Source organism: Microtus pennsylvanicus, chromosome 18, assembly GCF_037038515.1.
Source record: "Microtus pennsylvanicus isolate mMicPen1 chromosome 18, mMicPen1.hap1, whole genome shotgun sequence".
NCBI lineage: Eukaryota > Metazoa > Chordata > Mammalia > Rodentia > Cricetidae > Microtus > Microtus pennsylvanicus.
Window position 1 is genome coordinate 31571585 of NC_134596.1, and position 26872 is coordinate 31598456.

Sequence of the window (26872 nt, forward strand, 5' to 3'; positions counted from 1 at the left end):
ATGGTTAGCAGTAAATTAAAATACTTTTGAACAGGGCAGGGTGTCACTTGCTTTTAATCCCTGCACTCAGGAAACAGTGGCAGGCGGGTCCCTGTGCTCGCTTGGTCTACATAGCGAGTTCAAGGCCAGCCAGGCTGGTGAGACCTTATCTCAAACCCTTCCCCCAAGTTTTTGAATGAAATTTGTAGAGAACATTCAGACGCCCATGTATGGAGTCAGTGAGCCCGTGGAACCAAGTTTTGAGGGAACGTTTATGACCCCTAATTTTGCACTGAGCCATGAAGTCAAATAATCTGATGGACCTCTACAGCCATCTGTAGGCTGTGAACAGACCGTGAACGCAGAATGAGGACATGGGGTTTAAACAGACTGTCACTCCGAGGGTGGTAGAAATACAGAGGCCACCCTGAGGAGACATGCCACTGCGGGTACTTCAAACGGTCACTGGTGCGGAGGGGTGCCTTCTCAGCTAACTCAGACCTCTCTGGCTTCCAGAAACAGTTTCCTGGCCACAACCTCTAGGCCAGCTACTGCGGGGTCGGGGGGGGGGGTGGACAATGACAATCCCGCTGCTGCCTCTCGCTTCCCCCATTGCCTTCTCCAGTCCTGTGGAGGCCACAGATGTCTGCCCCACCTTGTTCCCAGAGAACCTGATTATGTCCACATGGAACAAGTGTCCCAGAGCCCATGTCACACGCAGTCCCGGGCAGTGGGAATGATACAGCCATGATGAGGGCTTAGTGGAAGCCCCAAGGAAGTGGCAGGCGACGGGCAAAGAAAAGAGGCCTATGTGAGAATCTTTTGTTTCAGTGTGTGTGCCCAATGTGACAGTCATCCCCTCCTTCAGGTAGAATAGAGTCTGAGTGGCGGACTCTGAACGGTGACTTCTATGCACCTTAGAGGGAACAGGGCTGAGGGCATGCTCTTCCTCTGGGTTGCTGGGCATGGCTACACTTCATATCCTATCTGCCCACCGTGTACTCAAGAGCCCAAAGGGCATCACAGCAGATGAGAGACGTGTGGGCCAAGCAGGCCCCTGCAGCTGGCACTCTCTGATAATAAGGATCAGGAACTCAGAGGCAGGTGCTGGAGTCTTAGCTTTCAACAGCTAAGGAACCTTTGCTTCTCCATGGTGGGAGTAGAATAATTAACCTCCTTTTCAGAAGAGGAGGGGTAGACATTCATACCACCCAAGTGACAAGAAAAGGCTGTGGCCCACAGAGCTTTCTTCAAAGCAGAGTCTTGGGGATTTCCCTAGCTGTTGTTGTAAGGTTGGTACCTGTATGTCAATGGGTCGATTGCAGATTTTTCCTGGGTAAGCCGCTCGGAGATCTGAAATTTTCTCCCCACCTTTGCTCTGAGGTACCTTATCATGGTTGAACCACTCCGTCCATTCCACGTCTAGGCGGAAAGCAGAGACAAGGTCAGACGGGAAGCCGCTCCTATTGACACTTCTCTTTTGCAAAGGCAGCATTAGTTTCCTGTTACTACAAAATCAATGAGCAAGATGTAGAGAAATAATAACCCACCCAAAAACCCGCTCCCAAAGCCCATCACTACCATGGCTGCTTCCCGCAAGCTTCTATGACCAATACCACAATCTAACACATACACTAAATGTCATAAGCCCCCGTGGAGAAGCCACACAAATCTTAACCACTGGGGAAAGCTTGTTGACAGTTTCCCCATGTGGCTTGGTTAATCAAAGACAAACTCCGTTGCAATTTCTTCGTTGATGCCTAGTAATGTGTCCCTGCTGGTGTAAGAGAAATCCTTGCTATACCCAGCCTGGGCTGCTGCTAGCCGGTTTTACCAGCCCGCCTCTAACAAACCCCTCACCTTGAACCCATTCGCTGGTTGAAGAAACATTGAAATGTTCGCCATGCTCTGTCTGGAAGAGTTTGAAAACCCGGGCAGCAGCTGAGCCTTTGTGACCTGTCAGAGACACCAGACACTTGAGGAAGCAGAAACTCCGTGAGGAAGCCCTCACATCTGTAGATCTTTGATTTAATTTGGACTGACTTTAATGTTTGTTTTGTTCTGTTTTGAGACTGGATCTCAGGTAGCCCAGGCTAGCCTTGAATTACATAGTCAAGGATAACTTGAATTTCTCTTCTTGCCTCCACCTCCCAGTTGTCGGGATTTCGCCCAGTGTGCACCACCAAGTCCAGCTCACAGTGGATTTTTGTATTTTACTTATGGTTCTCTTGAACCATTTCCTTAAGGAATTTTAGCCCCCTAACCAGATTATTCTTGTCAGTTGGAAAGTGGTTACATTCATTTTTTTCTTCTGAGGGTCAGTTTTGAAAGCTCAGTTGCAACTTTCTGTCAAATAGAGAGTTGAGAGAATCTGTTCTTTCTCATGATCTGAGTTCTGCCTTGGGATTAGAACCGGCAGCTCTCACCCCATCTGCATGTGGCAGAGGCTACGCTGTATGATGAAGACCCTCTACAGGGCTGCCGATGTAGCTTAGGTGATAGAGAGCTTGCCTAGCATGCATATGCCCTGTATTTATGCCCAGAGCCACATAAGCTAGTGATGGGGATGTAGACCTGTAATCTCAATACTCAGGAGGTGGAGGCAGGAGGACCAGAAGTTCAAGGTCATCCTCTGCTACCAGGGAAGAGGGCCTTGGTCCTGCCTCACTTAATGAGACAGACTTTGTGGACTCCCCACGGGAGACCTCACCCTCTCTGAGGAATGGATGGGGAGTGGAATGGGAGGAGGTGGGAGAAGTGGGAGGAGGAGAGTGATTGGGAACTAGAATAGGTATGTAAAATAAAAAAGATTGTTTTAATTAAAAAAAAACGGGAAAAAAGAAATTGAGACCATCTTAGGCCACACGAGACCCTGTCTTAAACAAACAAACAAACAACAAAACCTTTCTATGGCTTCTAGTCCTTACTGTTCCTCTGGAGGCCTCCTCCCAGTGCTTAGCTTTTCTTTGTCAGGGAATAATTTTTTGAGAAGTTATTAACAATTCTTTGGAGATGTTCAAATTCTCGGGAGAAATCTATTTTCCTCCAGCACGGACCTTTGTCCCTGCCTCAGAATGTAGTAACTCAAGTACCCAGAGTCTCGACTGGGCCCTGGCAGATGGGCAGCCGTGTTCTAAGAGTGGTCACTTACAACCCACACAGCCCCTGGTCAGGGAGACAGTGGAGGGGCCCGGACCTCCCACCATCCATTCATTACCTTGGTATTCGATGTGGTCTTCAACTGAAGAGGAGGGCTTGCCCTTCACAGTGATGAAGCTCCAAGGGTGTCTGAAAAAAAAAACAAACCAGAAAGTCAGGTTTTTCACACACTGGAGCCTGCACTTGGGCCGGCAGAGTGAAGACAGGGTTCCATAGTTGAGTCTCCCTAGCTGCTAGAGGAATTTACCATGCACTCATGGGCTTCCTTTCCCCATAAAACAAGAACCTTTTTTTTTTTTTTTTTTTGCGAACACAAGGGTTTCTGCTTCCTCACCAGCCAGCTCGCCTGGGCCTCTGCACCCTGGAGACAGCTTTGACTCAGTGCTGGCATGAATGGGTATGAATCACAATCAAACAAACACGCCAACAACCCAGTGGTGCCACCCGCCAAGCCCAATTAGATCCTGCAGCAAATATAGAAGCCGTGTTCTGACAGAGGCGATTCCACGTGTGCCCACTGCCTCCAAGAGTGGAGCTCTAGAAAAATGGCACCGGATACTGTGACCGGCCACTTCGCCACCTGCCTTAGACTTTAGAAAGGAATGAAATACGTTGGCTTAGTGCTGGGAAGGGAAGGAGAAAAAGGTTTATGATTTGGGAGATCACGTGGCCCCTTCTCTTTGGGAGTGTGAACTGTTCACAGGCACGTTCCTTAGTGGTCTTTGCCTTTCCAGCATGCCACACGCAGTGGCTGGGGTAAGGGCTCCACCTTAAATACATCACCCTAGCATGTTGAACGTCTATACTGTAGGGAATTAAGAAATGGTAAAATGACCCTCTAAGTTTTCTCCCTGAAGCGGATCCGAAGCCTTTACCCCCACGAGAGAGGTGCCCTCTCTAGAGCTGAATGAAGAGTTATTCTGGGAAGAATTCCAACTCAGTTCACTCCTGTTAGCTTATCTGAGAAAGGCTCATCAGATTTTCTCATTTATTCTCTCCACTTCATGAAACTTAGCATAAAATAACTCAGTTTGAACTATTTGGATTCTTGCGGCTTCCATTTCCCGAGGGAGACCCTGCGGCATGTCAAACTTAACACCGTGAAATCAGTCTGCCTTTCTTCCGAGAATCAGGCCCTTAGCTGAAGACCCATCCCCTGAGAAGGCAGCAGCTACCTTTGCAGGACAAAGCAAAAAAAGATCTTGGTGTGAGAAGCTTCTGATTTTGCTTGGACCTCCTGTCTTGGGGAGTCATTCCTGACCCATGCTCAGGTTGAGGATTCAGCCATGTCGCGCTCTTACTGAAGTCTTTAACTGGCTCCCCATTGCCCTTGGCATCAGCACAGAGCCATTGACCCCCCCCCCAATGCCAACCCTGAAGCCTTGTCTCTCCTGCCCCCTTGCATGCCTATCCCTGCTCTGTCTTTCCTCGCTCATGAGAGCCACACGCTCACTCGCTAGAGCCACTGGTTTTGTAGCATCCTCTTGGCCTCCTCCCAGCTGTGATCCTGCGCTCAGCTCCCCCTGCCTGCTTTCTTGTTCTCTGTCATGGGTACCATTCATCTCCATCTGCTCATGCAAGCTCAGCAGACCCAGCCACGTGAGTCCCACCGATATCTCCTCACTATTTCCCGAACAAACAAACGAAGGGGACCATTCCCAGCACATCTGTCAATTTTTAGATGCTCAGCTCTTATCACTCAAACCTACAAAGGAAGGGGGGGCAGTCTATGTAATTCCTGCTTGCTGTGGCCGGGAGGAAATGTGAAGGTTCCCACTGTTCCAGCGACTTTCGTTTGTAAGGACAGAACAATCACGAACTGTGCCAGGCAGGGTGACAACTATATTATTCATATTATCCCATGAAACCTCTCCCAGCGTCCTTTGAAGATAGATCCGGAGATACCCTATTCTACAGTTGCAGGAATTAAGCTAAGAGGATGAGTCACTTGCCTGTGGTCACACCTCAGTGGCAAGGCAGGACAGACTCAAAGCCAGTCATCAGGAGCCACCGCAACCTTCTTCTGATGAGGCCCTTCAGTAGCCACTCCTTTCAAAGTACCCTCTCTCTCGGCGTAAATGAATAACTTGACTTTTGGGTTTATGGTGTGGTGAAATGAAAGCATGTTTGGCGTTGGCTGACAAAGGGGCCCTGCCATCCCAAGATATCACTGTCATATTTGTCTGCTTGTGTTTCCTGCCCCAGTTCCCCTTCCAGAAGCTGCATCCAGAGAACACAGCCTAGGACCTGGGGTGTCCCTTCCAGCCCAGGAGATCTCTGTCCAGCCAGTTATATTTCTTTGCAGGCTAGAGAAGGCTCTCATCATCTCTGAGCTTGTCTGTATCTGGAGATTGGGAGTCACACTCTCTAACAGCTTTGGGGCACAGCATCTCAATTTAGAACCAGCTTACAGGATCAGAAGATGTGGTCTTTGTGTGCCAAGTGGCTCCTTGCAGTTGTCCATGTGTGCCCATGCCAATATTAGGCGTGATCTTACAATCCAAAGCAAGTAGGACACACACCAGGACACACACCGGAGCTTGTCAGAAAGGCTCCCTTCCCTCGGGTATTTAGCAGGGTGGAGATACTTTGCATAATCCCTAAACCATGGTCTGCCAGAGGAACAAACCCTAAAAGGGTAATTAGCCCTTAACTGCCCATCAGGGCTCTTACTGCCTGTTTCTCACTTAGGTCACTGAGTGCTTGTCAGTGAATGACAGACGTCAGTCCATATAGGAACCCATGCATTACAATAGGGGGACGTTCCTGTAAGGAAACCCAAGCTTCCTTTAGACACAAGCTCTTTGAACTTCACCCAGGGTGGAGGAGCGGTGTGCCCGCCTGCTCTGTGCTGGCACTCAGTGTCAGGTGGAGCTGGAGACAAACACCCTGGCCAGTTCAGGGGAGACCACAAGTGATGGACCGTACCTAAATCCAAGATGTAGGAAGTGCTTACTGCCCAGTTTGGTCATTGCCTTCCTGGCTGTGTCATCCAGGTTCCTCGAGCCTTCATCATTCACTGCGACAGAAAGGATCCTGCCGTCAGGCACCGCATTCAAATACTGGACCAGACGTTCGCTCTCCTTCTTGGATCTGTAGGTGTCAAACCTGCAAAGGGGAGAGACAGTAAAGATGTGGCTAGTCCTGGTGGCAGTCTAATGGACACAGAGGCCTAAGTACACGTTTGTTTCAGCAACGGGGATGCCATCCAAGTCTGTAACAAAAAAAGCCGTCTTCACAGAGCAAACTAGTGTGGGTACTCGGCTTGCTGTACAGATACCCAAGAAGGAGGGATCTGATTTGGCCATAGTGTTCATTCACCGGGTAAAATGCCTCAGAAATAACCACAGTGTTGGAGAGCTTGGGCTCTGGGGTGTAGAATAAGTCACATGCTTGGGGCTCAAATTTTTAATGTCCCCTTTCCTCCTGGGGGTGGTAGCTTATGTCTCTTGGAAAAGATTAGCACCAGAAGAAGACCCAGACACTTAGAGTAGCAGGGATTTCTATCTTCAATCCAGACCAAAGCAACCCCTCCAAAGCCCTTGGGAATGATAGTGTGACTGCCTCAGGCAGTGTCTCCCTCCCTGGAGCAGCTCGTGTGTGTGTCAGCATCATTAAACTGTCACCTCTGATTCATACTGTAGTGAAACTCTTAACCATGTGAACACTGCTTGCTGCCTTTCTGCCTTTTCCTCATCCATTCTCTCTTTAAAAACATTTTGCTTTACTATAGTAAGAATTTTAATCAAGAAGCTTATCCTTTTAAACAAGAGTTTTAACATCCATTTAAACAACATGGTTGGTTTATTAAAAGAATGATGTTATAAAATTGATCATCTCTAACTACAGGTGTGTGTATGTGTGTGTGTGCTTGCATGCATTTGTGTTAAATTCAGCTTTGCTGTGCAAATGCCACTCACTGCTGCATGCTGGTCCCTAGGGAAGCCCCCCAAGTTGGGAGAGATCCTGATCAAGTGAGTACACGCATAGAGAGAAGTCAACCTTACCTATCAGAATGGACGACTGTGCCTGACTTGGGGTCAATGACATGAACAATGACTCCACGGTGACCCCAGCTCCTTTCAAAAAAATATCCTCCCTCCTGCATGCCTCCAGGTCGAAGGGTCTTGTTGAGAAACGTCCAGGAGAGTTTTTTCTGTCCGTGCAACTCAAGAGTGCCTCCTCTGCCCACTCCAATGTACTTCAGGCCATAGTAAGGGTCGGGCTCGATGCCTTCATCAGCCCTGCAAGAGAAAAGCGGTTAGCTGGCACGTCTCTGCAAGAGGCTGAGCCCCGAGGGGACTGTCCCTGTTCCCTGATCCCCACTATGGCCTCAGAGAGCCAGCTGCATTTTTGGTGATGATATTAGGCCTGCAGAAAAGCATTAGCAAGCTGACCTTCCCAAAACAGAGCAACAGTGAGCACCCAGGGTAGCAGTGCTTAGCAGACACTGGTCACGACCACAGTCTTCCGTGCTGTTTCTGTCTCAGTCCTTATCGGCTGTAGAATCACAGGTACTTTCACCGTGTGCCTGCCTATACTCAAACATGCTTGGCTACCATGTCTTAGAACTTTCAATAGCTTAAAAAGGGGTCACAGCCAGAGGGAAAGCCACGGGGAAAATTCCTTTCCCCGTGCTTATTTTCTCCAAATGGAAGCATCCCCTCCTGGAGAATGAGCAGTGCTCCTAAGACCCAGAAACCTAAGGGAAGCCAGAAGACTCAGAATCTCTCAATGGTTAGACACAAGCTGTAAACAGTTGCGGAGGTGAATGAAACTCTCTTGTGGAATTGCCTGCCTGTTGGGTTGGAAGCTCCATGGCTATAGTTTTTATGAGTCAGTACCTATGCTGCTGTGGCTTTTAGGAGATGCAGTTATTCGGAGTCACCTGTGCTCTTATAGGTAACCCCAATAAACCTAGAGGTTTCCCAAGCTAGACTTGGGTAGAATAATTTCTCTGGTCTGTCCTTGGTAAAGGGTATTTGCTCACACCTCCCTGAGAAGCATTGCACCCTGTTCTTTCCAGCACTAAGCAACCTCTTTCAGGGTCATGGAATGACCGGAAAGCTGCTGCCAGAAGCTTCTGTGATGCAGCTGCTCCATCCACACCACGATGCTCACCCACTTCACCACGTCTATCTTGTTCACGGTTACAGTGGGACACAAGGGTGGTTCCTGTCCACTAGAGAAGTCCAGACCTCTCGCTTCCCTCTCCACTGGAAAACCTCTTTCCCATCAGCCCCAAGAGCAGCGCTTGAACCCCGAGTGAGGTCATCCCACCTTCCATACAGCACAATACTGAAATTGCCCTCGAAAGGGCAGAGGGCACTCCCAGCGTGCAGCTCTCCGCCATCCTCGATCAGAATGTGCCGGGCACGCAGCTCGATGTGCTCATGGTGGTCTTTAATGACAAGCTTGCCTGAAGAGAGAGAACGGGGAGGTCTGAGAAGGCAAGAACCTTGGGTACTGTTAGAGCGGAACCCAGAGAAGGTTCCTTGCACCCCATTTCTCTAGGCAGGCAAAGGGGTCCATTTTCTCTGCACGCCTATGCCCACTTGTCTTGAGGAAGTTACTTTTCTCCATCATCTGCTTTGCAAGATATACCCAGTGGTCATCTGGTTCATTGCCATTGTTCCGCATTCTGAGTTCAGTTATCAGACACGTCAGGGTGAGAATAACAGGTGACTTCAGAGCACCTAAGAGAGCTGTCATTTTAAACGCTCTTTCCCTCCCCCCCAAGATTAGACCTTTGATAAGGCCATTTCTCAGGGCTCCGAGTCGATGGCCTTCTCAGATCTCCAGGCACTCTGACCTGAACCTGACGCGTGGAACATTTGTTCTGCCTGTCTTAGCTCCTGGCCAGATAGAGCCATGTGCGGGGCTCCGGGTGGCGGGGCGGACAGGACAGCTTACCTCCCTGCGAGATGGTGATGGAGTGGACGGTAGCAGAGGAGGTGAGCAGTAGATTCCTGCCCTGACCGATGTATACGTGATGGTCTCGGTCATGGCCAGGGCTCCAAGGCTGCAGGTCAGGGTTCTGGTCAGGACATTCAGCTGCCCCTGCCCAAGACAGTGAGATGCCATCAGTCAAACACGCCGGCATCACCAAGTGAAGGATAATGAATGGGTGGGTCGGGCAAGCACATCTCCACGGCACCCATTTCTTCTCCACCAGGGTTGGAAGTGAGTCCTTAGACACTAGAGAGATGCTCTCCTCTGGGAGGCAGGTACCCTGGGGTTTGGGTCCACTCTTTTCACGACTTTATTGTGTGACTCCGGACAGCCCCCTTCCTTCTCTGATTTAGCTTCCCATTTGCCAGATGTGGAACTTTTCTGCCTTGTGGAGATGTCCTGCTGTAGGCTCCTCTCAGGGCACTAACCCTCACCACTGGACATGTCCTTTGTAGGCAAGTCACCAAGTGACATAAGCAGCATTACTCTAAGAGATACAGGCTCTGGCACAGTCTAAGGCCACTAAGCCGGGGCAGTTACTACGTTTGTCCAGGGCAGTCTTATTCTTTCTGTTCTGAACTCCAGGAGCTGAGGAAGATGACGGTTTTGCAGGTTGTATGGGCTCCCCAGGGTAGAGAACCACCTGCTGTTGTTCTGAGGACAGGCTGAGCTTCCTGCCCAACATGCCCCAAGGTAGTCTGAAGCCAAAAGTGGCCAGCGTGCATGCAGTGATCTCAAGAGCCAGGGTGTTTAGTACAACAGGGGAGACTTCTGGATTTTTACAAGATTTGCTGGGGATCTGTTCCAGGTCTGTGCAATGGAAGATGCAAAGGGAGATATCTCTGTCTCAAGGAGTCAGTTCTCAGAGCAGGGAGAACAAATGTGGCCACCCGCAGTGTCCACAGTGCAGACCAAGAACCTCCTGGGAAGCCGGGCAGTGGTGGCGCAGGCCTTTAATCCCAGCACTCGGGAGGCAGAGGCAGGCGGATCTCTGTGAGTTCGAGGCCAGCCTGGTCTACAAGAGCTAGTTCCAGGACAGGAACCAAAAGCTACGGAGAAACACTGTCTCGAAAATCAAAAAAAAAAAAAAAAAAAAAAAGAACCTCCTGGGGAGGATGGGCTCCCGCTAAGTGAGCAGTACCTCAGGTCTCACCGCCTCACTTCCAAGCCAAGCCCACAGTCCTTCCCTGTCCAGGAATACGAGTTTGCAGTGAACTTTGCATCCCGGCCTATCTCTGTTGGGCCTGGTCCTACAAGCTTGCCCTTCATCGGGAGCATGAACCCCACTCTTCAGAAGCTCTGAGACTGTGACTAAGATACAGTACTTCCAGGACTGGATTTGGTGGACCCTGGGTATTTGTGGAAGCTGGGTATTCAGACATGTGGATCAGCGAACAGCTGAAAATCATCTGTGCCAGCCCTAAAACATCACCATGGCAACGCGCTGATTTCTCTGACTAGGGCAGAGGCCTCCTGAAGCAGGCTATGAGGGAATGCAGGCTGCAGCTACTTGAAGTATGAGTGGCAGAGGTGATTTCTACTTCTCTCAGAGAACACGGACTACGGGGCTCCAGAGAGGGCACATCTCCCTTCCGAAGGGTTTGTTTGTAAAACTGGCATGTTGGAGAAGACACCCAGGAAGTATCTGAATATTCCTCTTCAGGTCGAATCACCCAAAAGATAAACCGAAATGCAACTTTGGCCTTATTAATTGAATGAGCAGGTGAATGAACTCGGGCACTGAACACTGACATTATGGTGCCTACTCGCTACATCAGCCAAGAATTGAGAAGGTTTTGTAAGAATCCACCGTGGAGGTAGAACGCTTCCTTCCTCCAGTGGGCTGGTAAGCGATAGAGCCCAGTGTGAGGTCCTTTATTACGGAAAAACTTAAGACTCAGTGAATAATCATAGCATTTTAAGATAAGCATGGTGGCCATGGTAGTGTTATTAAATCTCCATCCAGTTTCTAAGATTTGTGTCTGTGCCTCCCATGTCCTGCTGAAGGTGCCAGTTTTTTAATGGCTGTTTCCTATAGCCTGGCTGAAGTGTCCGGTGCTTCTAATATCTTAATTTAAAATCACGTAAAGATCAGCTTGGCACCACAAAGAAGAAAAAAAATTCACACACAAGAAAAAATTCAAATTACTTAAAGACAAAGTTGACAATATTGAGGTAGTAAAACAGATCTCTGGAGGGTACTGGGGCACATGTCTCTAACGTTAGCACCTGGGATGTCGGGGCAGGAAGATGGCAGGTTCGAAGCTATCCTGGATCATACTGAGAGAGAAACTGTCTCAACACTAAACAACTAGGCATAGTAGTACATAGCCTTGATACCAGAGCTCCAGGGGCAGAGACAGGCGGGTCTGTGAACTTAAAGCCAGCCAGGGCTATCTTGTGAGGTTTTAATATATGTATGTGTCTGTGTATGTATGTATGTATGTATGTATGTATATTTTGTGAGGTCTTCATAGGTGTGTGTAAAACAATCAAAACAACAAAAAGAAAACACAATCTAACCCTCTCTCAGAGCATTGTGAGCATTGTGACTGAAGACTTCATGGGGCCCAGATCCTGATCTGATGACAAGAAGTGGGCAGGACTTCTGAGCTCTGCAGCCGAGTAGCCCAGACAGAGATAGAAAGCTGAATATCAATTGAATGCCCCCTTGCCCCTCCCCTTACTCTCCTGGACAGTCTTTAAATTTTATGTTATCAGGTCACATTTAAAAGGAAGATTTTTTTTCTATAAAACTCCAATTTTTGTTCTCTTTTAAAAATTCAAAATATCTTACAACAGTGTCTCCCCTTCCCAATTGCCCAGCACTGGAGAGAGAGGTACTCCCATCAGGTGAGTCTCAGCTCCGTGGAGACCCTCCCAACCAGGTTCACTTGCAATGGAGCTCGGGCAGACGCTGAGCTTGCAACCTGGGATGATTCTAGGCCAGTCTGTCATTTCCTAAAAAAACCTGGGGCAGGATGAGACTTGCCGCCAACCAAAGTGTTCGACGAGGACCCTACCCCAGAGACTCCCTGTGATCTCCCTCTCCCAGCAGCCTGACTGTAACTGAGGGAGGTCTGGGTTTTGTGGAATCTCACCTGCCGATGTGGCCCCTGAGAAGTCGACTAGGAGGAGCCAGTTCATGGCCAGCACGACCTTAAGGGAGACATGGTGCCTCCCAGCAGCCTTCAGTCTGACAGCATGCTCCCTGAAACGTAAGCACAGGGTCAGAATTGCATCCCTGCAGTAGCACCAACAGGAGAGACAGAGAGTCACCCACACAGAGGCCGGAGACAGACACATGGCAGGACATCAGGAGAGGCACACCCCACGGGCCCAGAGCGGAGACCTTGTGAGTAATTCCTCACCTACCATGAGTCAGGGCCAGGCAGATCTGGACACGCCAACTCGGCCATCGCTCTGCCCCTGTCCTGCAGCTCTGAGCTAAGTTCTCCTCGAGCTCCCTCCCTTTGGAATGGACCCTTTCTACGTAGCCGAGAAATAAGAGAGACTAAGTGTAATTTGGCAATCCAATGCCACAGGCTGGCTGTGTGATCTCGGCTGGTGTGTGGCCTTCTCTGGACCTGGTTGTCTCATCAGGGATGTAGTAGATGAGCTGATTTTGAACTTGACATTGTCAGTGTGCGTTACCCATCTGTCTTCTCTTTATACAGTAACAGAAACCCTGGCTTTTATCTGGGTGCCTGGTCGCCTAGAATAGCCAGCACGCTCTTCAGTTTCCTTGAGGCCTTGGGATTAAGTTCAACCGATAAAGCAGACTTTCAGCCATTGCCCTTAAGGGAAAGGAAAAAGGGCTTCCGGGCTTCCTTCCTCCCTCCGTCCCTCCGTCCCTCCCTCCCTCCCTTCTGCTGGCTGGCATACAGATAAGATGGCTGGACCCCCAGTAACTCTCTGGCACCCATATAGTAGGAACCAAGCACTGAGAACGGTGATATAAATGACAAAGAACTCTGGGGCCAGAAGTAACTCTGGACAACAGACTTATTATTATGTCTTCTGCTAAGGAGACAATTTCATTTCTGTTTTATTAAGCTTGTGTTTTTAAGAGATCTGCTGTGATTTCTTCATTTTACTGTTTGCTTACACAGCAGGTGACTGTAGGGCTCTGGATAAACATCAGGAAGGGGATTTTAGCAAGACCATAGAGATTGGTTTTTGTCTTTGTGCTCCCACACCTGGGCTTTGGGAGGGGGTAACCCTAGTTTCTGAACCATCTCCCCTTGTCCTTCCCAATAGGCCTGTGACTGTGCCCAGAACAAGTAGACTTTATCCCGAGAAAGGGGCTCCCAGAGCTCTGCCTCTCAGGCCTGCTCGGTAGTTAATCTGATGCCCCTGACCTGAGGCCCAGGGAGGCTCTTTGTGCCAGCTCAGCCAACCGAGGCAGGTGGAGGGGGAATCTTCGGCACAGGTGGGCTGGGAAGAGGGCTGGGAGGAAGGAGCCGCTCAGAATCAAAGCCCGTGTGTCTCTCTTCCAGCACCCCGCCTGACCCAGGCTGGCTCTGCCAAAACAACAGAGGCACCTGTCTCTGGTATCTGGGAGGCCACGGTTCCCATGGCTCCCAGGGAGGACTGCTGCAGAAGATGAGAGGGATGGCAGGAAGCGGTGCACCCAGGCCTCGGGCTGGGCTGGGGTGGGGGTGGGGAGACACAGCCCTCTTCTCAGGTCTCAGCTAACTTAGGAAAAAAGCAAAGGTCAAAGGTAGCTTGCCGTCGGCTGCCTACGAGCCTTATACGCTCACTGGGACACCTGCCCCAGGGATGTTGATCCTGGACACTGGTACCCTCCCACTGTAACGGAATCTGGGGCAACGGCACCAGGCGGGGGACTACTTCCCCGGCTGTGAGGATCTCAGACTTCTGCACAGAGCCCAAGCCCCTCTGAGGTCAAGTGGCAAAGGTTGTTTCACTTCGTGGATGGATGTGAGGACACTTCCAACAGAAGGGAAGGATGTCCAGCGTCCTGACATTAGACCTTCAGATGTGTCCTCGCCAGTGTCTGAGCCACAGGAAGTAGAGAGGTCATTGTGCCCAGAGCTACCCCGTGCAGAGTGCACAGCCTTCAGGCTTTTCTGTACAGGGAGGGTCTCAGGACCTGGATACTGTCCAGCTGCAGTAGATTCTACAGACACCTAAGTCATTCTTGGGAACCGTTCACCTAGAAGGACAGTGTGTTCATCTGAAACTCCTGGCAGCAGGGTGGGAATGCAGCTTCTTGGTTGATGAGACAGGCTTGAAGCAGGTTTCGGCTGTGGAAGGCATTAGAACGGCTCACAGGGAACGATGCTTGGGACTTCTGGGAACAGCCAGAAGCTGCAGGCCAGTCGACGGTGCACTGGTCAAGCTAAAGGGTTGCTGGGACGTTGGTCATGATGGGCTCAGCTGGCGTGTTCTCTCAAGAGTTTGGAAACCCCATCGACGTGTAAGAAGAATCACGTCCTTCCTCAGGAGACCTGCACCCCAGGGCATTATACGTCTTCACAGTAACAGGCCAAGTTCCAGATGTGTGGTGTTCCCAAGTCCAGATGCCATACCAGCCCTGGAGATTCAGAGATCAACAGAGGAGCAAGAGTGTCCGTGACTCCCAGGTACAGGGGCTTTGTGCATGCTTCCATGGCTATCCTGGAGTCCCAGGTTGTCATCTGTAGAGAAAGCAGCGTGTTAAAAGATCCAGGGCTGGATTGGGGAGATGACTTAGCAGCTAAGAGCACAGGCTGCTCTTCCAGTCGACCCAGATTCAATTCCTAGCATCAACATGGCAACTCAACATTGTCTGAAACTCCAGTTCCAGGGATCTAACACCCTCATACAGATATACATTCAGGCAAAAACACCAATATCCATGAAATAAAAATAAATAAATAATATTTTTTTTTTTAAAAAAAAGACCCTGTGATGCCACCTGGTCTAGAAGCAGCACCCTAAGAAAGGAAACGGGAGAGTTAACAGATGGAGTCCTGATCTGAATCTCAGGGAAACAGGAAGTTGAGACCCTGGGAAGTCCCTTAGTCTGGAGCTCCCCTTTGCTTTTCTCAGAGCACTTCACTGCTATAATCTACTATGATGAAATGTGGGAGACATCAATGCAAAGGAGCCTGGGGTCCAGCAGTCCAGCCTGCCCCTCAGAGAGGTGCCCGTCGGAACCCTTTGCCTCCGATGCTGGGCATCTCTCAGGGTGCTCCATGAAGTTGGCCTCTTGGGCATGTTCCTTCTGAGAGCTGCCTCCTTGTCACAAAGACCCGAGCCCCTGTGGCTCTACCAAGCCAAGACCCCCCTCCCTCCCCCCGCTCCCTGAAACTGGCTTCCTAAAATGAAACACTATGCCTTCATCTCCGGTCCACAGAAGACTAAGGGACTGGGACACCTCTCCCACCTGCACTTCCCTCTGCGTACCTGTTACCAGGGCAACTCCTCCATGAGCAGATGCTCACCTAACAGATCTAAGGAGGTTGGTTTTGCATTTCTTTTCTTTTCTTTCTTTCTTTCTTTCTTTCTTTCTTTCTTTCTTTCTTCCTTTCCTTTCCTTCCTTCCTTCCTTTTTAAAATAGGGTCTAGTGTATAGCAGGCTGGCCTCAAATTCACTGTGTATCAGAGGATGACCTTGACCATAATGTCTATTTGCCTCTACTTCCCAAATGCTAGAACAAATGTGTACTATCACTCAGCATTTATTTTTTTTTTGGTGGGGGGACAGGGTCTATATAGCTCAAGCCAGTCTCAAAGTCGCGATGTGTCCTTCCACGTGCTGGGATGGCACACATATGCCTATATCTGGTTCTGACTGAGCCTTGATAATAAGCTTCCAAGTGAGGTCAACATGGCTGGGCAGTGGGCTGTGTTCTGAGTAGCAAGGATCTAGCTTAATCACATTCTCCCCGTTCTACAGGAGGACAAACTGAGACCCACTAGTAGGAGGAGGTGACTTGTGTTGAGCAGAATCAGATAAAGGAAAGCCTGACCCAGTATCTAATGGATAATGTTTGGATCCAAGTGACGAGACACAAACCACCTTGTTCTTTGCTTGGGAGGGAGGAGGCACCAGAAAAACTGGGTGTATGCCTTTCCCCTAATGTTTTCCCTCAAGCCACGGTTTGGATTATAAACACAAGTCCGGGGTGCCTTGCAGGAGCTCAGATAGTCATCTGTCATCTTTGCTCCCTCCCCCAGAGGAACCTCCTTTGATCTGGGAAATTCCTACTGGAGCCACCTGCAGAAGCCATGCCTGCGTGCTGTGGAACATGTACAATGGCTGGAATCCTCACCATGGACTCACCCACACCTAAGCACAGCATCGGGACCCCTGCGTGGTCCTCTGCAGCATCAGCTCCTCACATCCCAACACCCCATCACCAGCCGTGGTTGAGGCTTCCCAGCCTTTACTGGCACGGCTGGGGAAAGCAGCTCTAGGACCCTGCTCCCCTCTACCTGACCTTGGGCAAGCGCTCCTGGCCTTGGTGCTCATGAGCACTGTGAGGGTGCGGGGGAGAAGTAAGCCAGACCTCTGTCTTCAGGGATCCCTCCAATCCCAACAGACTAAGCATAGAAAGCCCAACATTGAAAGGATGGACACAACCCTTCAGCAAAGCAGATACTTTGCAGTAAGAGCAGCTGCTTAATGCAACTTAGTTGGTTCTGAGGCTAACCCTTTTCCCTGCAAGACACGATTCTCTTTTCTTTTTCTGTTTAGAGCTTTCCATCTCTCTCTCTCTCTCTCTCTCTCTCTCTCTCTCTCTCTCTCTCTCTCTCTCTGTGTGTGTGTGTGTGTGTGTGTGTAAATGCATGCAAGAATGTTAAGGCAAGAGCACAACCTCCCATGCCATTACTCAAGCACTACCTGCTTTACCTTCTGAGGTAAGGTCTCTCACTGGCCGAGAATTGGGCTACACTGTCTGGCCAATGACTCACAGGGATCTCTCTGCCTCTGCCTTCCCAGCGTTAGACTTACAGCTACTTGCTACTATTTCCAACGTTGTACACCAGTTCTGGAAACTGAACTCTGGTCTTCATGCTTACGTGAAAAGCGCTTTACTGACTGCGCAATTTCCCAAGCCCCGACTTTAGTTTCTTAGCAACAGGAAGCGAGTGAAGCACCCTACAGCTGTGTGTGGTGGGGCAGCCACAGTGAGCATCAGACCTGAACAATTTACTGATGCTCAGCTCAGGTTTCCAGCCTTGGGGCTTAGTGATTCAGACAATGTATACTGAAGCCACGAGTCTCTTTAGAGCAATGAACTCACGGTACGATGTGGGTCCGTATGGGTGCTAGCACTTACTTCCAGGTCTACAGACTTATCCAATCAGAAACTGTGCTGGTAGGGTCCCATAACCTTCTCTGACAAGCCCTCTAGGTGGTATTGATTTCGTTAAAAAGAGACACTTGTCAACCATTCGTTAGGTGTCAGCTTGGTGAATGTCTGGCATGGTGTTGGCTAAGTGCTGACATTCCCCGGTGCATTACAAGATAAGTTCAAAGAGAGGCCTCTGATGGGCCACTTGAGTGGGAACTTAGTCCTGTAGCAACCTGAGCTTCAGTTCTGTCAGCTTCAATATGGGAAGCTACAGAGCTGTCGGGTGTGGTGAGATAATCCCCCTAGGGTGTGTGGCACAGTGCAGGTCCAGGGGGACCCTCCTCCGATGTTGGTATGTCACCATCACCCGGGTCTGGCTTGTTTCACCGGCCAAGCTGGATTGCTAAACAGGGCTGGTACGCTGGTCCCTCTCTCAGTAGTGGGCTGGTGGTACCAACTGAGGAGCTGAGAGGTACTTCTAAGTAAGAAATGCTTCCTCCAAGTTTGTCCCCAGGACCGCCAGCAGGAACCAGCAACTTAGGGCAGGATGTTTATGGAATGAGGAGGAAATACAGAAGGATCTAATGGGATCCCCACACTGGGCTCCAGGCAAAGGTTCTGTCTGGTTAATGCAGGGTGGCAAACATGCCACTTGGGGTCCTAACCCCTGATGTACCCAGCTTGTTTACAGGAGAAGGTACAAGAAAAGGTAGGAGCTGGCCTTCCACCTCAGAGGCTGGGGTAGGGTGCCAGAGAAGGCCACTTCTCTGGTCATTTACATTTTAAAAATTACATTTTTAGCTTTCTCAGGCTATCAAATCCTGGGGGCTTGGCTTGCCCCCTGCAGTCAGGCAAACTCCAACTCCCAAAAGAAAGGGAGAGAGATGAAAATCAAGGAAGAAGAAAAAGACCCTGCCCACCTGACTTAGCATCACAGAGAAGACACACAGGGCACCACGAGGGCAGATCTGTTAGGCTCCAGCCTACCTCCCGCGAGCCTTGGAGTCTGTGATTGGCCTCTTTAATCTAAATCTTCCTCCAGTTCACCTGTCACCCCAGCTGCCACTCCGCACATTTTGTAATTTGGAGTTGAATATTCTGTGTCTACCTCTGAGTTCTCCCTGACTCCAGAGTCCCCATCTCTGCTTCTTACTTTGCATCTATGGGCTACTGAATGGACTGTGTGTGTGTGTGTGTACACCCATATGTGGGTGTACATGTGTGCTTGTGTGAAGAGGCCAGAGACCCAGGTCTCACTAATTAGGGGAAGCTGGCTGGAAGCAAAGTCCAGGGAACCCTGGTCTGCTTCTCTGCTGCTGGGATTATAAGCACTCACGGCTACAAGGGCTTTCGATGTGGATGCTGGGATTGAACTCAGGTCCCCCTGTTTGTGTGGCAAGTATTTTATTGACTGCCCTAGCACCCTGGCCCCTGATTATAGCTTCCCTTTTGAGGATTTCATTCATCTGTGAGGTTGCTGTGCCTTTCACTTTGGGGCATGGTTGCCTGAGTGTCGGGACTCCAAAAACTCAGTTCTTTAAAACAGAAGGCAGAAGCTCCAGGCTGGGCAGACAATGGTGGCCCAGCCAACATCGAATGAGCAATGCGTTTGCCAACCCTTCACTGCATCACCTCGTCCCTCTGTAACTCTGGACTCTGTTCAGGGCTCTTAATAAAACAGGTGGGTGTAATTTTGAGGTTGAGACTGGATCCATTTAAATAAAAATATTATTTCTTCTCCTTCGGCTCTCCTTCTGTCAAGCCTTCCTTTCTACCTGTGGAAAATAATGTCTTCCCTATTCAAGTTGGATTTGACACCCCCACACACACATCATGAAGCAAGAGAGGAAGTTCTTGGTTGATACAGTTGCCAAGTCCAAGGTCAGCTTGTAGAACAGCTAGGGGTAATTTGAGGTTGCTGCAGGGAAGGCTCTTGGCCTCTCCCAGCAGTTCCAATATTCTCTACAGAGACCACTTCATGCTATAAAAGTTAATGAGGTATCTCAATGCTCCCTTCTTATTCCCCAATATTTGATGCCTGACACACCCCTGAGACTCACTTGCTCATGTAGGTAGTGTTGTCTTTTCCCTTTGGGGTATGGCTGAGCTACCTGCTGGGTGCCTGCACACACAATGTCCCCAGCTCGAGCTGCAAATGCAGGGGACTTCACAGCGTGCCTGCTACCCAGGGCTCCCAGAGTTCTGCCTTTTCAGTTTCTGGTTCTGTTACCACTAGCTCCATTCAGGGTGCTGGGACATTCATCCCCGGGGGGGGGGGGGAGTGGTGGAGAAGGGGGGAGGGGTAGCGGCTTCCTCCTATCTCACTGGGATGGAGGCGGAGCCTGAGCTGGGTTTTCGTCCCACCAAGGCATTGGAAAGCCCTAGAATGCTGTGCTCAGTCCACAGAGGTCTGTGTAATAGAAACTGCATGGGTACCTGAGCTCCCTCTACCCTAAGGCCCTCCCCACAGTCCCTCCTATTCTGACCTTTTATCTGTACTGCACTTGACAGCTTTTTCCACTGTGACCTGCCTCTCTCAAGGGCCTTTTGTCCTTTGCTGCATGGGAGCATCTTTCTAGTCTTCTCATCCCATCAAATGGGTATAGAAACGTGACTCAATTGAAGTCGAACTACCCAGCCCAGGTTCCTCCGCCTCCTTAACAAGTCTGTCGAATCCAGCAGAAATTTGGAGACAGGCGCTGTCACTGGACTCAAAGGCCAGTTGCCCTAGACCTCAGTTGCAGCTTCCTGAGCTTTCGTCTGCAGGCTTATGTTTCTGGCACGCTGGGGAAACTGACTGCGGCCAGGACACATAAGGCCATGAGCAGCTGGCTGGATCACGGAACGCAGAGAGTTCCTGTGGGCCAGAGAGAGACGCTGGCCTCGTGTCTTTGCTGGCTCCGAAAGAGACGGCGGCGGTAAACACTTCATCAGCTGTAGTTCTAAGTGAAAATCCTAGCATCCGCCATTGAGTCAGTATTCCTCCTGGCTTGAGAGTGCCCTGTGCGTGCCCGCTTGTTTCTGAGGCTCAAGGAAGATTTCTGCCAAGTGCCCCTCCCCGTCACCTCCCATCAGGCTGGAGAGACACACTGTTCATCTCGTGTGTGTGTGTGTGTGTGTGTGTGTGTGTGTGTGTGAGAGAGAGAGAGAGAGAGAGAGAGACAGAGAGAGACAGAGAGAGAGAGAGAGAGAGAGAGAGAGAGAGAGAGAGAGAGAGAGCGCGCCTGAGAGAGAGCTGTCACTATAAAGAGCTGACAAGCATGCATTTCCTCTCTCATTCCCCAGAGATCTAGTTCCTGGACAGGCCCAGTCTCCTGCCTTTGGATACTGATGCAGGCAGACTCCCTCACAGGCACAGTGAAAAAAGGAAGGTTTTTTTTTCTACCCAAACAAAGGAAAAGAGTTTTCCCTTAACCACCAATACTACGGACTACTAATATGCCAGGGGCTTCACAGCAAACAGGTCTCCAGGTCTCTGTGCACACTAGCGGATATCCTACGATTCAGTTGAGCCCTGACACTGTCATGTGTCACGTGTATTTAGCACCCAAGGGGCTGAAACCTCTTTAAACACAGAAAGGGCTCATGATGGCATTTAGACGACCATACTGAACTTCCTTCACACTACAAAGTAGCTAGTCCGGGCAGGCTCAACACCTGCAATTCCAGCATCCAGGAAGCAGGATTGCTACAAGTTTGGGGCCAACTAGGGATCCCTATCCAGAACCCATCTCCAAAAATATAAACAAACCAGCCAGTCAACAAGCAAAGTAAGCAGAATGCTTCTGGGAGCAGATTGGACAGCAGCCACATACACACACTCAGGGGATGGGTGAGCGTGTGCGTACGGCCCGAGGACGTCATCAGACGAAGGTCCTGACGCGATTTGGAATGAAGGTGATTAATTTGAAGCCTCAGAGGTTGGTGGAAGGGCATACTGTGTTTCATGTGAAGAAAGTAAAGGAGCTGGGCAGGAAGGGGCGGGACTAAGAGTTTAGGAAGGACAGCACCAGGCCACAGGCTTCCTAAGTCCCAGAGCATGCTGGGGCCTTGGCTTGCCCTCTGTTTCTTGATCTTCTGATGTGTGTGCATGGGGCGAGGCCACCTGCATGGGCTCCGGAGGTAATCTGTAAGTGGATCTATTGGCTGGGCTCATTGAGAGATGGCTGCATGCCCCGGTAGAGGAAGACGCCGTGGGCTGGAGTTATTGAAAATACTGGTTCTCATCCCAATGTGGCTGGCAAGTGCCTGCTTCAATGCCATGAGAGCAAAGTGCTATCAGGGTCACCACACAGTCCGCTATTAGGGGAGCATAGAGATGAAAATGGATAACCCTGGGACACCCAGATCCAGCTATTCCTGAATCTAATATTATCCTTGGAGTTTTCAATTGCATGAGGTAATAATGTTCCTACTACCTCATGTAAGCCAGCGCAAATTGCATTTCTGACATTCACTATGGGAACGGTCCTGACTAGCAGGGAGCCAGAGGGAAAGCAAGATGAAAGTTCTTTCAGGTTTCTTTGATCTCATAAAAAGGGCACAAAAGACTTCCTCTCCCGAAATGCAGCATGCCTGTCCCCCAAGAAATGTGGGCCACCTCAGAAAGCAATAAACCAGCGCTGTTGCCGGGCTCGGTGGGACTGACCCGCCGACCTGTAAGTTTGAGGCCAGCCAGAGAACTTAGAGGCCTTGCCGTCAGATAAAATTGAAATTTAAAAAGTTGGGGGCAGGGGCCATAGCTCAGTGGAGAAGGCTGGCTTTAACTCTCAATACCATGGAAGAAAAGAAGTGAAAAGAAAAGCAAGATAATTTTCTGCAAGAACTGTTTACATCCTACCCCCACCCACCCCCCTCATTACAGCTCCCACAGACCTCCAGGGCGGATCCTAAGAGTTTTACTTCTGGTCTTTCTCACACACCAGCGTCTGCTCCTGCTATTCTGTCCTGCTGGACTTTTCCTTGACAACGTGAAACCTGTGCTTCCCTAGGATCTTTTCAGTGTTTTTCCCATTACCTAATATCCTTTCCCACTCCCCCACCCCCACCCCCAGCCTGGGTGCTCAGCGCTCACCCCAGTTCTTACAGAACGTTCGCGGACACCCTCTTCCCACCCTGCCCTTGGGACCCCTCGAGCATCTCGGTTGCTTTCTTTACAAACGTGGAGCAGATCAGGATTGTGTGAAGCTTATGAGGGGGAGGAACCGGCCAGCTGTAAAGCTACTCAGAACCGAGTTCTGCCATCAGTGGCCTCCGCATCACTCGCAAGCTTCCCCCAGGTCACTGAGTGGCAATCCCTAGGCGTGGCTGTGCACACTGAACTTCAACTTGCTGGCTCCAGAGGCACCTTTCTTGCTCCTCTTGTCCCGCTGGAGGAGTCTGAGCTGCTGTCGTGCCAACTGTGTGGTCCCCCGCCCTTCTCCTGATAGCATCATTTCTATCATCAGGGTTACCACACATGTGGCAAAGGAGGTCAGAGCAGCCTCCCAAGGTAGTGACGAGAGAGGGGTCCTCAGAGTGCTGAGGCAGGCATGCACCCATGAGGAAGCCTTTCCAGTTGGGTCAGAACCAGAGGCCCCTGCTGGCCCCTGTTGGGTTGGGCAGGCAGGCTGGAAGGTCATGAGGCAGACCTAACAGGCCTGGCAGCAGTTCAGAGAGCCAGCCTCCCTCCAGGCTACTGTTCTCAGACTCTCACAAACCCAGGAAGGGCCGAGACAGGGAATGTTTGCACAGCAGATAGGCCTCTCCGCGCCTCCCTCTGTCGGCCGCAGTGGGTGCCAAAGGGCACGCCTGCCTTGGGCCCAAGCCCAACCCAGAGTACTCCTTTGATCTGAGAGGTTTGTCTTCCCTGCACTATTTATTTGTAGTAACTGCCGCGGTTTTCAACCATGCCAAATACATGGAGAGGAGGCTGGCCAGCGGTGCTCTACAACAGAAGCCATTGCTTCCCTCAGAGCCTGGCATTATTGTGCTACCTGTACCCCATCTCGCAGGCCCTGGGCTATGCAACAGACACCCACGTTCTCGGGAAGAAAATGACTTTTGGCAAGGCATGGCTGGAAATGGCAAGGCTCTGGGCCTCAGTCTTATCTTCCTGGGGAAGTGTGTACTTTAGTATTTTAACACTTAAGACCACGAGGTTGTGACTGGAAAACACAAGACATAGATGCTGCCTGCAGAGGCTCCCTGTCTGTCCCCTGCTCCGGGATCTCCTGCTCCTGGCTACCAGAAGACCGCCAAACCTCCAAACAACCGCTTCCTTCATCAATACAACATTCCACTGCGAAACGCTCGAATACACAGCCAAGCACTTCACAGTGAACCCTTACTGGCCACACTTGCTACTACCAGCAACACCATGCTGTATTTGGCCCTCCGTGTAGCTAACTATCCATGTTTCTACCTAGTCAAAAACCAACCTAAATTTTTGAAGGCACTTCCAGGCAGAGTGAAGCAACTTGTGTTTCTAATGTGTTTGACACACACCATGTACACAAGACTTCAAAACTCACCACATGAATGAGACACACAAGAGCTGACAGATGTGTGTGTTGAGTCTGGACAAATCCATTGTGCCATGTAACTGAAGGCCTAGGCAGGTACAGAACAAGGCTGTTGTTCCGCCAAGCTCCTTCAAGTCCTGGCTCAGTCTAGTTTACCCACGGAAGGCAGCCACTTCTCCAGTTGAAAGTATCAAAGAAGAGCACCCATTTTGTCTCTTCTAGAACTTCACAGCAAAGAACGGTGCAGGGTGTGACCCTTCGTGTAAGGCTGCTTGTGCTCAGAGCCCCTTAGAGCTGCATCTTTGTCACTGCGTATGTCCTGAGGAGCTCGCGGTAAGTCTTAGCCAGTTGTGAACATATATGCCATGCCACATCGTGGCTTTGGCTCTGCTGTTCTAGGCAGTCCCCATAAAGCAATACCGGGGACTAAAGAAGAGGGTAGCTTTGCTCTGAAAACCCCAACAGACGATCCAGATGCTGTGATAAGCAGGCATCCTTGGTTCAGATCCACTGTACAACTTACTCACTGAGCAAGACTGGGCAGGCCCCAGAGCTGGAGCTCCCCGTATCTGTGAGAGATACAGATCAAGTCTCCTGGTGGATGCCAGAGACCACAGACAGCTCCAAAGTCTGTGTGCACATTTGATGTGGGTTTCCCCTCTGTATGCTGTGATTACCATTAATGAATAAAGAAACTGCTTTGGACCTATTGCAGGGCAGAACTTAGTTAGGTGGAGGAAAACTGAACTGAATGTTGGGAGAAAGGAGGCAGAGTCAAGGAGAAGCCATGGAACTGCCACTGGAGGCAGATGTGCTGAAACCTTGCTGGTAGGCCATGACCTCACGGTGATGCACAGATTAATGGAGATGGGTTAAATTAAGATGTAAGAGTTAGCCAATAAGAAGCTAGAGCTAATGGGCCAAGCAGTGATTTAAATAATATAGTTTCTGTGTGGTTATTTCTGGGCTGAGCAGCCGGGAACCAACAAGCGGCCCTCATTACTACATACATCACACTAAAGGGAGTTTGGGAGCCATTAGAAATACACAAAGGGTCTTCTGGGTATAAGCACTCTCATTCCATGACAAGAGACTGATAGGGCTGCCAAGAGGCTAACAGGTGTGTAGCACACACAGTGTGGATACATTGAATTAAGAGACCTTCTTGACAACAAAGAACAGGATGTCCGAAGACATCATCACACGACGCTTGGCAGTGCTGTTCAATTTTAAACATATGAATTACGTATTTATTAAATTTTCTACCTGATATTTTTGGACCACGGTTGAGTTGACTGCAGGAACCTGAAGCCCACAGAAAACAAAACCACATGCGTTAGAAGCTTAAAGGCGGGTCAGGCTGGCTTCTGTGCCTCTCTGTTCTCCAGCTTCCTCAAGCTGAGAGGAGCTGGTAGCTGCAGAACCACTCTCAAAGGACTGGGAAGCATTTAGGCGAGCACGTGGCAAAGATTCAACAGACTGGGGAGGAGGAACTTTGCCTGCTAACAGGGGCTTGCACCCAGCGTGTGCCACACAGCAGCTCTGTGAGCCTGGGAAATTTCCACAGGCTTCTTTTAAACAGGAGCATTCATGCTGTTTTATGATATTATCTTGTGGGTTTATTTTTCCTCTCCCGTTCCCTACTCTCCCCACCACCTCCCTTCATGTTTCGGGATGAGGCTCCACTCTAACAGGTAAGAATACAATAAATAGGCTTGTATCTTCTGCCTAAGGGAGCACTGGAGAGAACTTCAGATAACACTTAGGTATGGTGGTTCACGCCCAGACTCTCAGCATTTAGGAGGCTGAGGTAGGAGGATTGCAAGTTCCAGAACAGCCCAGACTGCATAGTGAGATTCGGTTCCAAAAAATAAGAGGTGGAGGAGGGTCAGCTTAGGAAATTACCCGTACATGAGTGCACTGCCTAAGATCTTCCAGAGGCTTCTGGGAAAAAGTTATTCCTCACTGAGAGAGAGAGAGACAGAGAGAGATAGGGAGAGAGAGAGAGAGAGAGAGAGAGAGAGAGAGAGAGAGAGAGAGAGAGAGAGAGAGAGAGAAATCCTGGCAGAGATGATTTAGGACTATCCCCACTAGTTTACCTATAGCCTGCAGAGGCCCAGAGAATGGGTGAACTCAGACTCACCTGGCTCTTGCCTTTTCCTAATTCTGTTTGCCACAGGCAATTCAATCTCTGAACTGTTGTTGCCAGAATTTCAATCCAAGTCAGACCCTAAAAATCACCAAGAACATTTCAAATCCTCTCCTTCAATTATTTTGACACATGCGTTTAATCAGTAGTCACCTAGCCAAGCCTAAAGTACTCCTCCTGCCTGCCTGCGGCATGGTGCCTGCTCCTCAGGTTCCCCTTGTCGCAACTGGGGATGCTAGACCTGCTGATTCCTCTGCTACCATCACTCTGCCAGGTGGGAGGGCACCAAAATACAACTCCGTGGTCTGGAGGTGTAACCCAGTTGTCAGACTGCTTGCTTAACACACGTGAAGCCCTGCACGCAATCTCTAGCACCAGATAAACCAGAGTGGTGACACATGCCTGTGATCCCAGCGTGTGGGAGGTGGAGCCAGGAGGTTCAGAAGTTTAAGGCCTTCCTTGGCTCTGTAACGAGTTGGAGACCAGCTTGGACTCTGTAAGATTCTGCCTCAAAATAAGACAAAAAAGAAACATTGCTTTGTCCCATGTAAATATATTGCCATTTGCCAATATAAAGCAAACACAGCCTTAAAAGTGGGGGGCCCACAGACCCTTTGGTTTGTTCAGGGGTCTCCCACAGAGGAAACTTCAAAGTGAAATGAGATGAGATGTCAATTCCAGCTATCACATATTTGCATATCAGATTGAGCAACAAGAAATGGTCCACGTTCAACTGTTAGAAGAATGTGGGTCTCATAAAATTCAACCTGTTCATCACGCAGCCCCTGACTGCACACAGACACCATTGTGTCTAAGCCTGG

General features: G+C 49.9%; 1 protein-coding gene across 1 annotated transcript in view; it reads right to left on the reverse strand.

The window, feature by feature from the left end:
• The window catches only part of Cemip (cell migration inducing hyaluronidase 1), a 141452-nt gene that overhangs the window by 50536 nt on the left and 64044 nt on the right, over positions 1–26872 (reverse strand). The window contains exons 2-9 of the mRNA XM_075952440.1: positions 12192–12301; positions 9052–9198; positions 8419–8557; positions 7146–7382; positions 6067–6246; positions 3197–3267; positions 1840–1935; positions 1280–1401 (exon numbers count right to left, since the gene is read on the reverse strand). Of these exons, the coding sequence (XP_075808555.1) occupies positions 1280–1401; positions 1840–1935; positions 3197–3267; positions 6067–6246; positions 7146–7382; positions 8419–8557; positions 9052–9198; positions 12192–12301 (1102 nt within the window). The remainder of the gene's footprint in view (positions 1–1279; positions 1402–1839; positions 1936–3196; positions 3268–6066; positions 6247–7145; positions 7383–8418; positions 8558–9051; positions 9199–12191; positions 12302–26872) is intronic.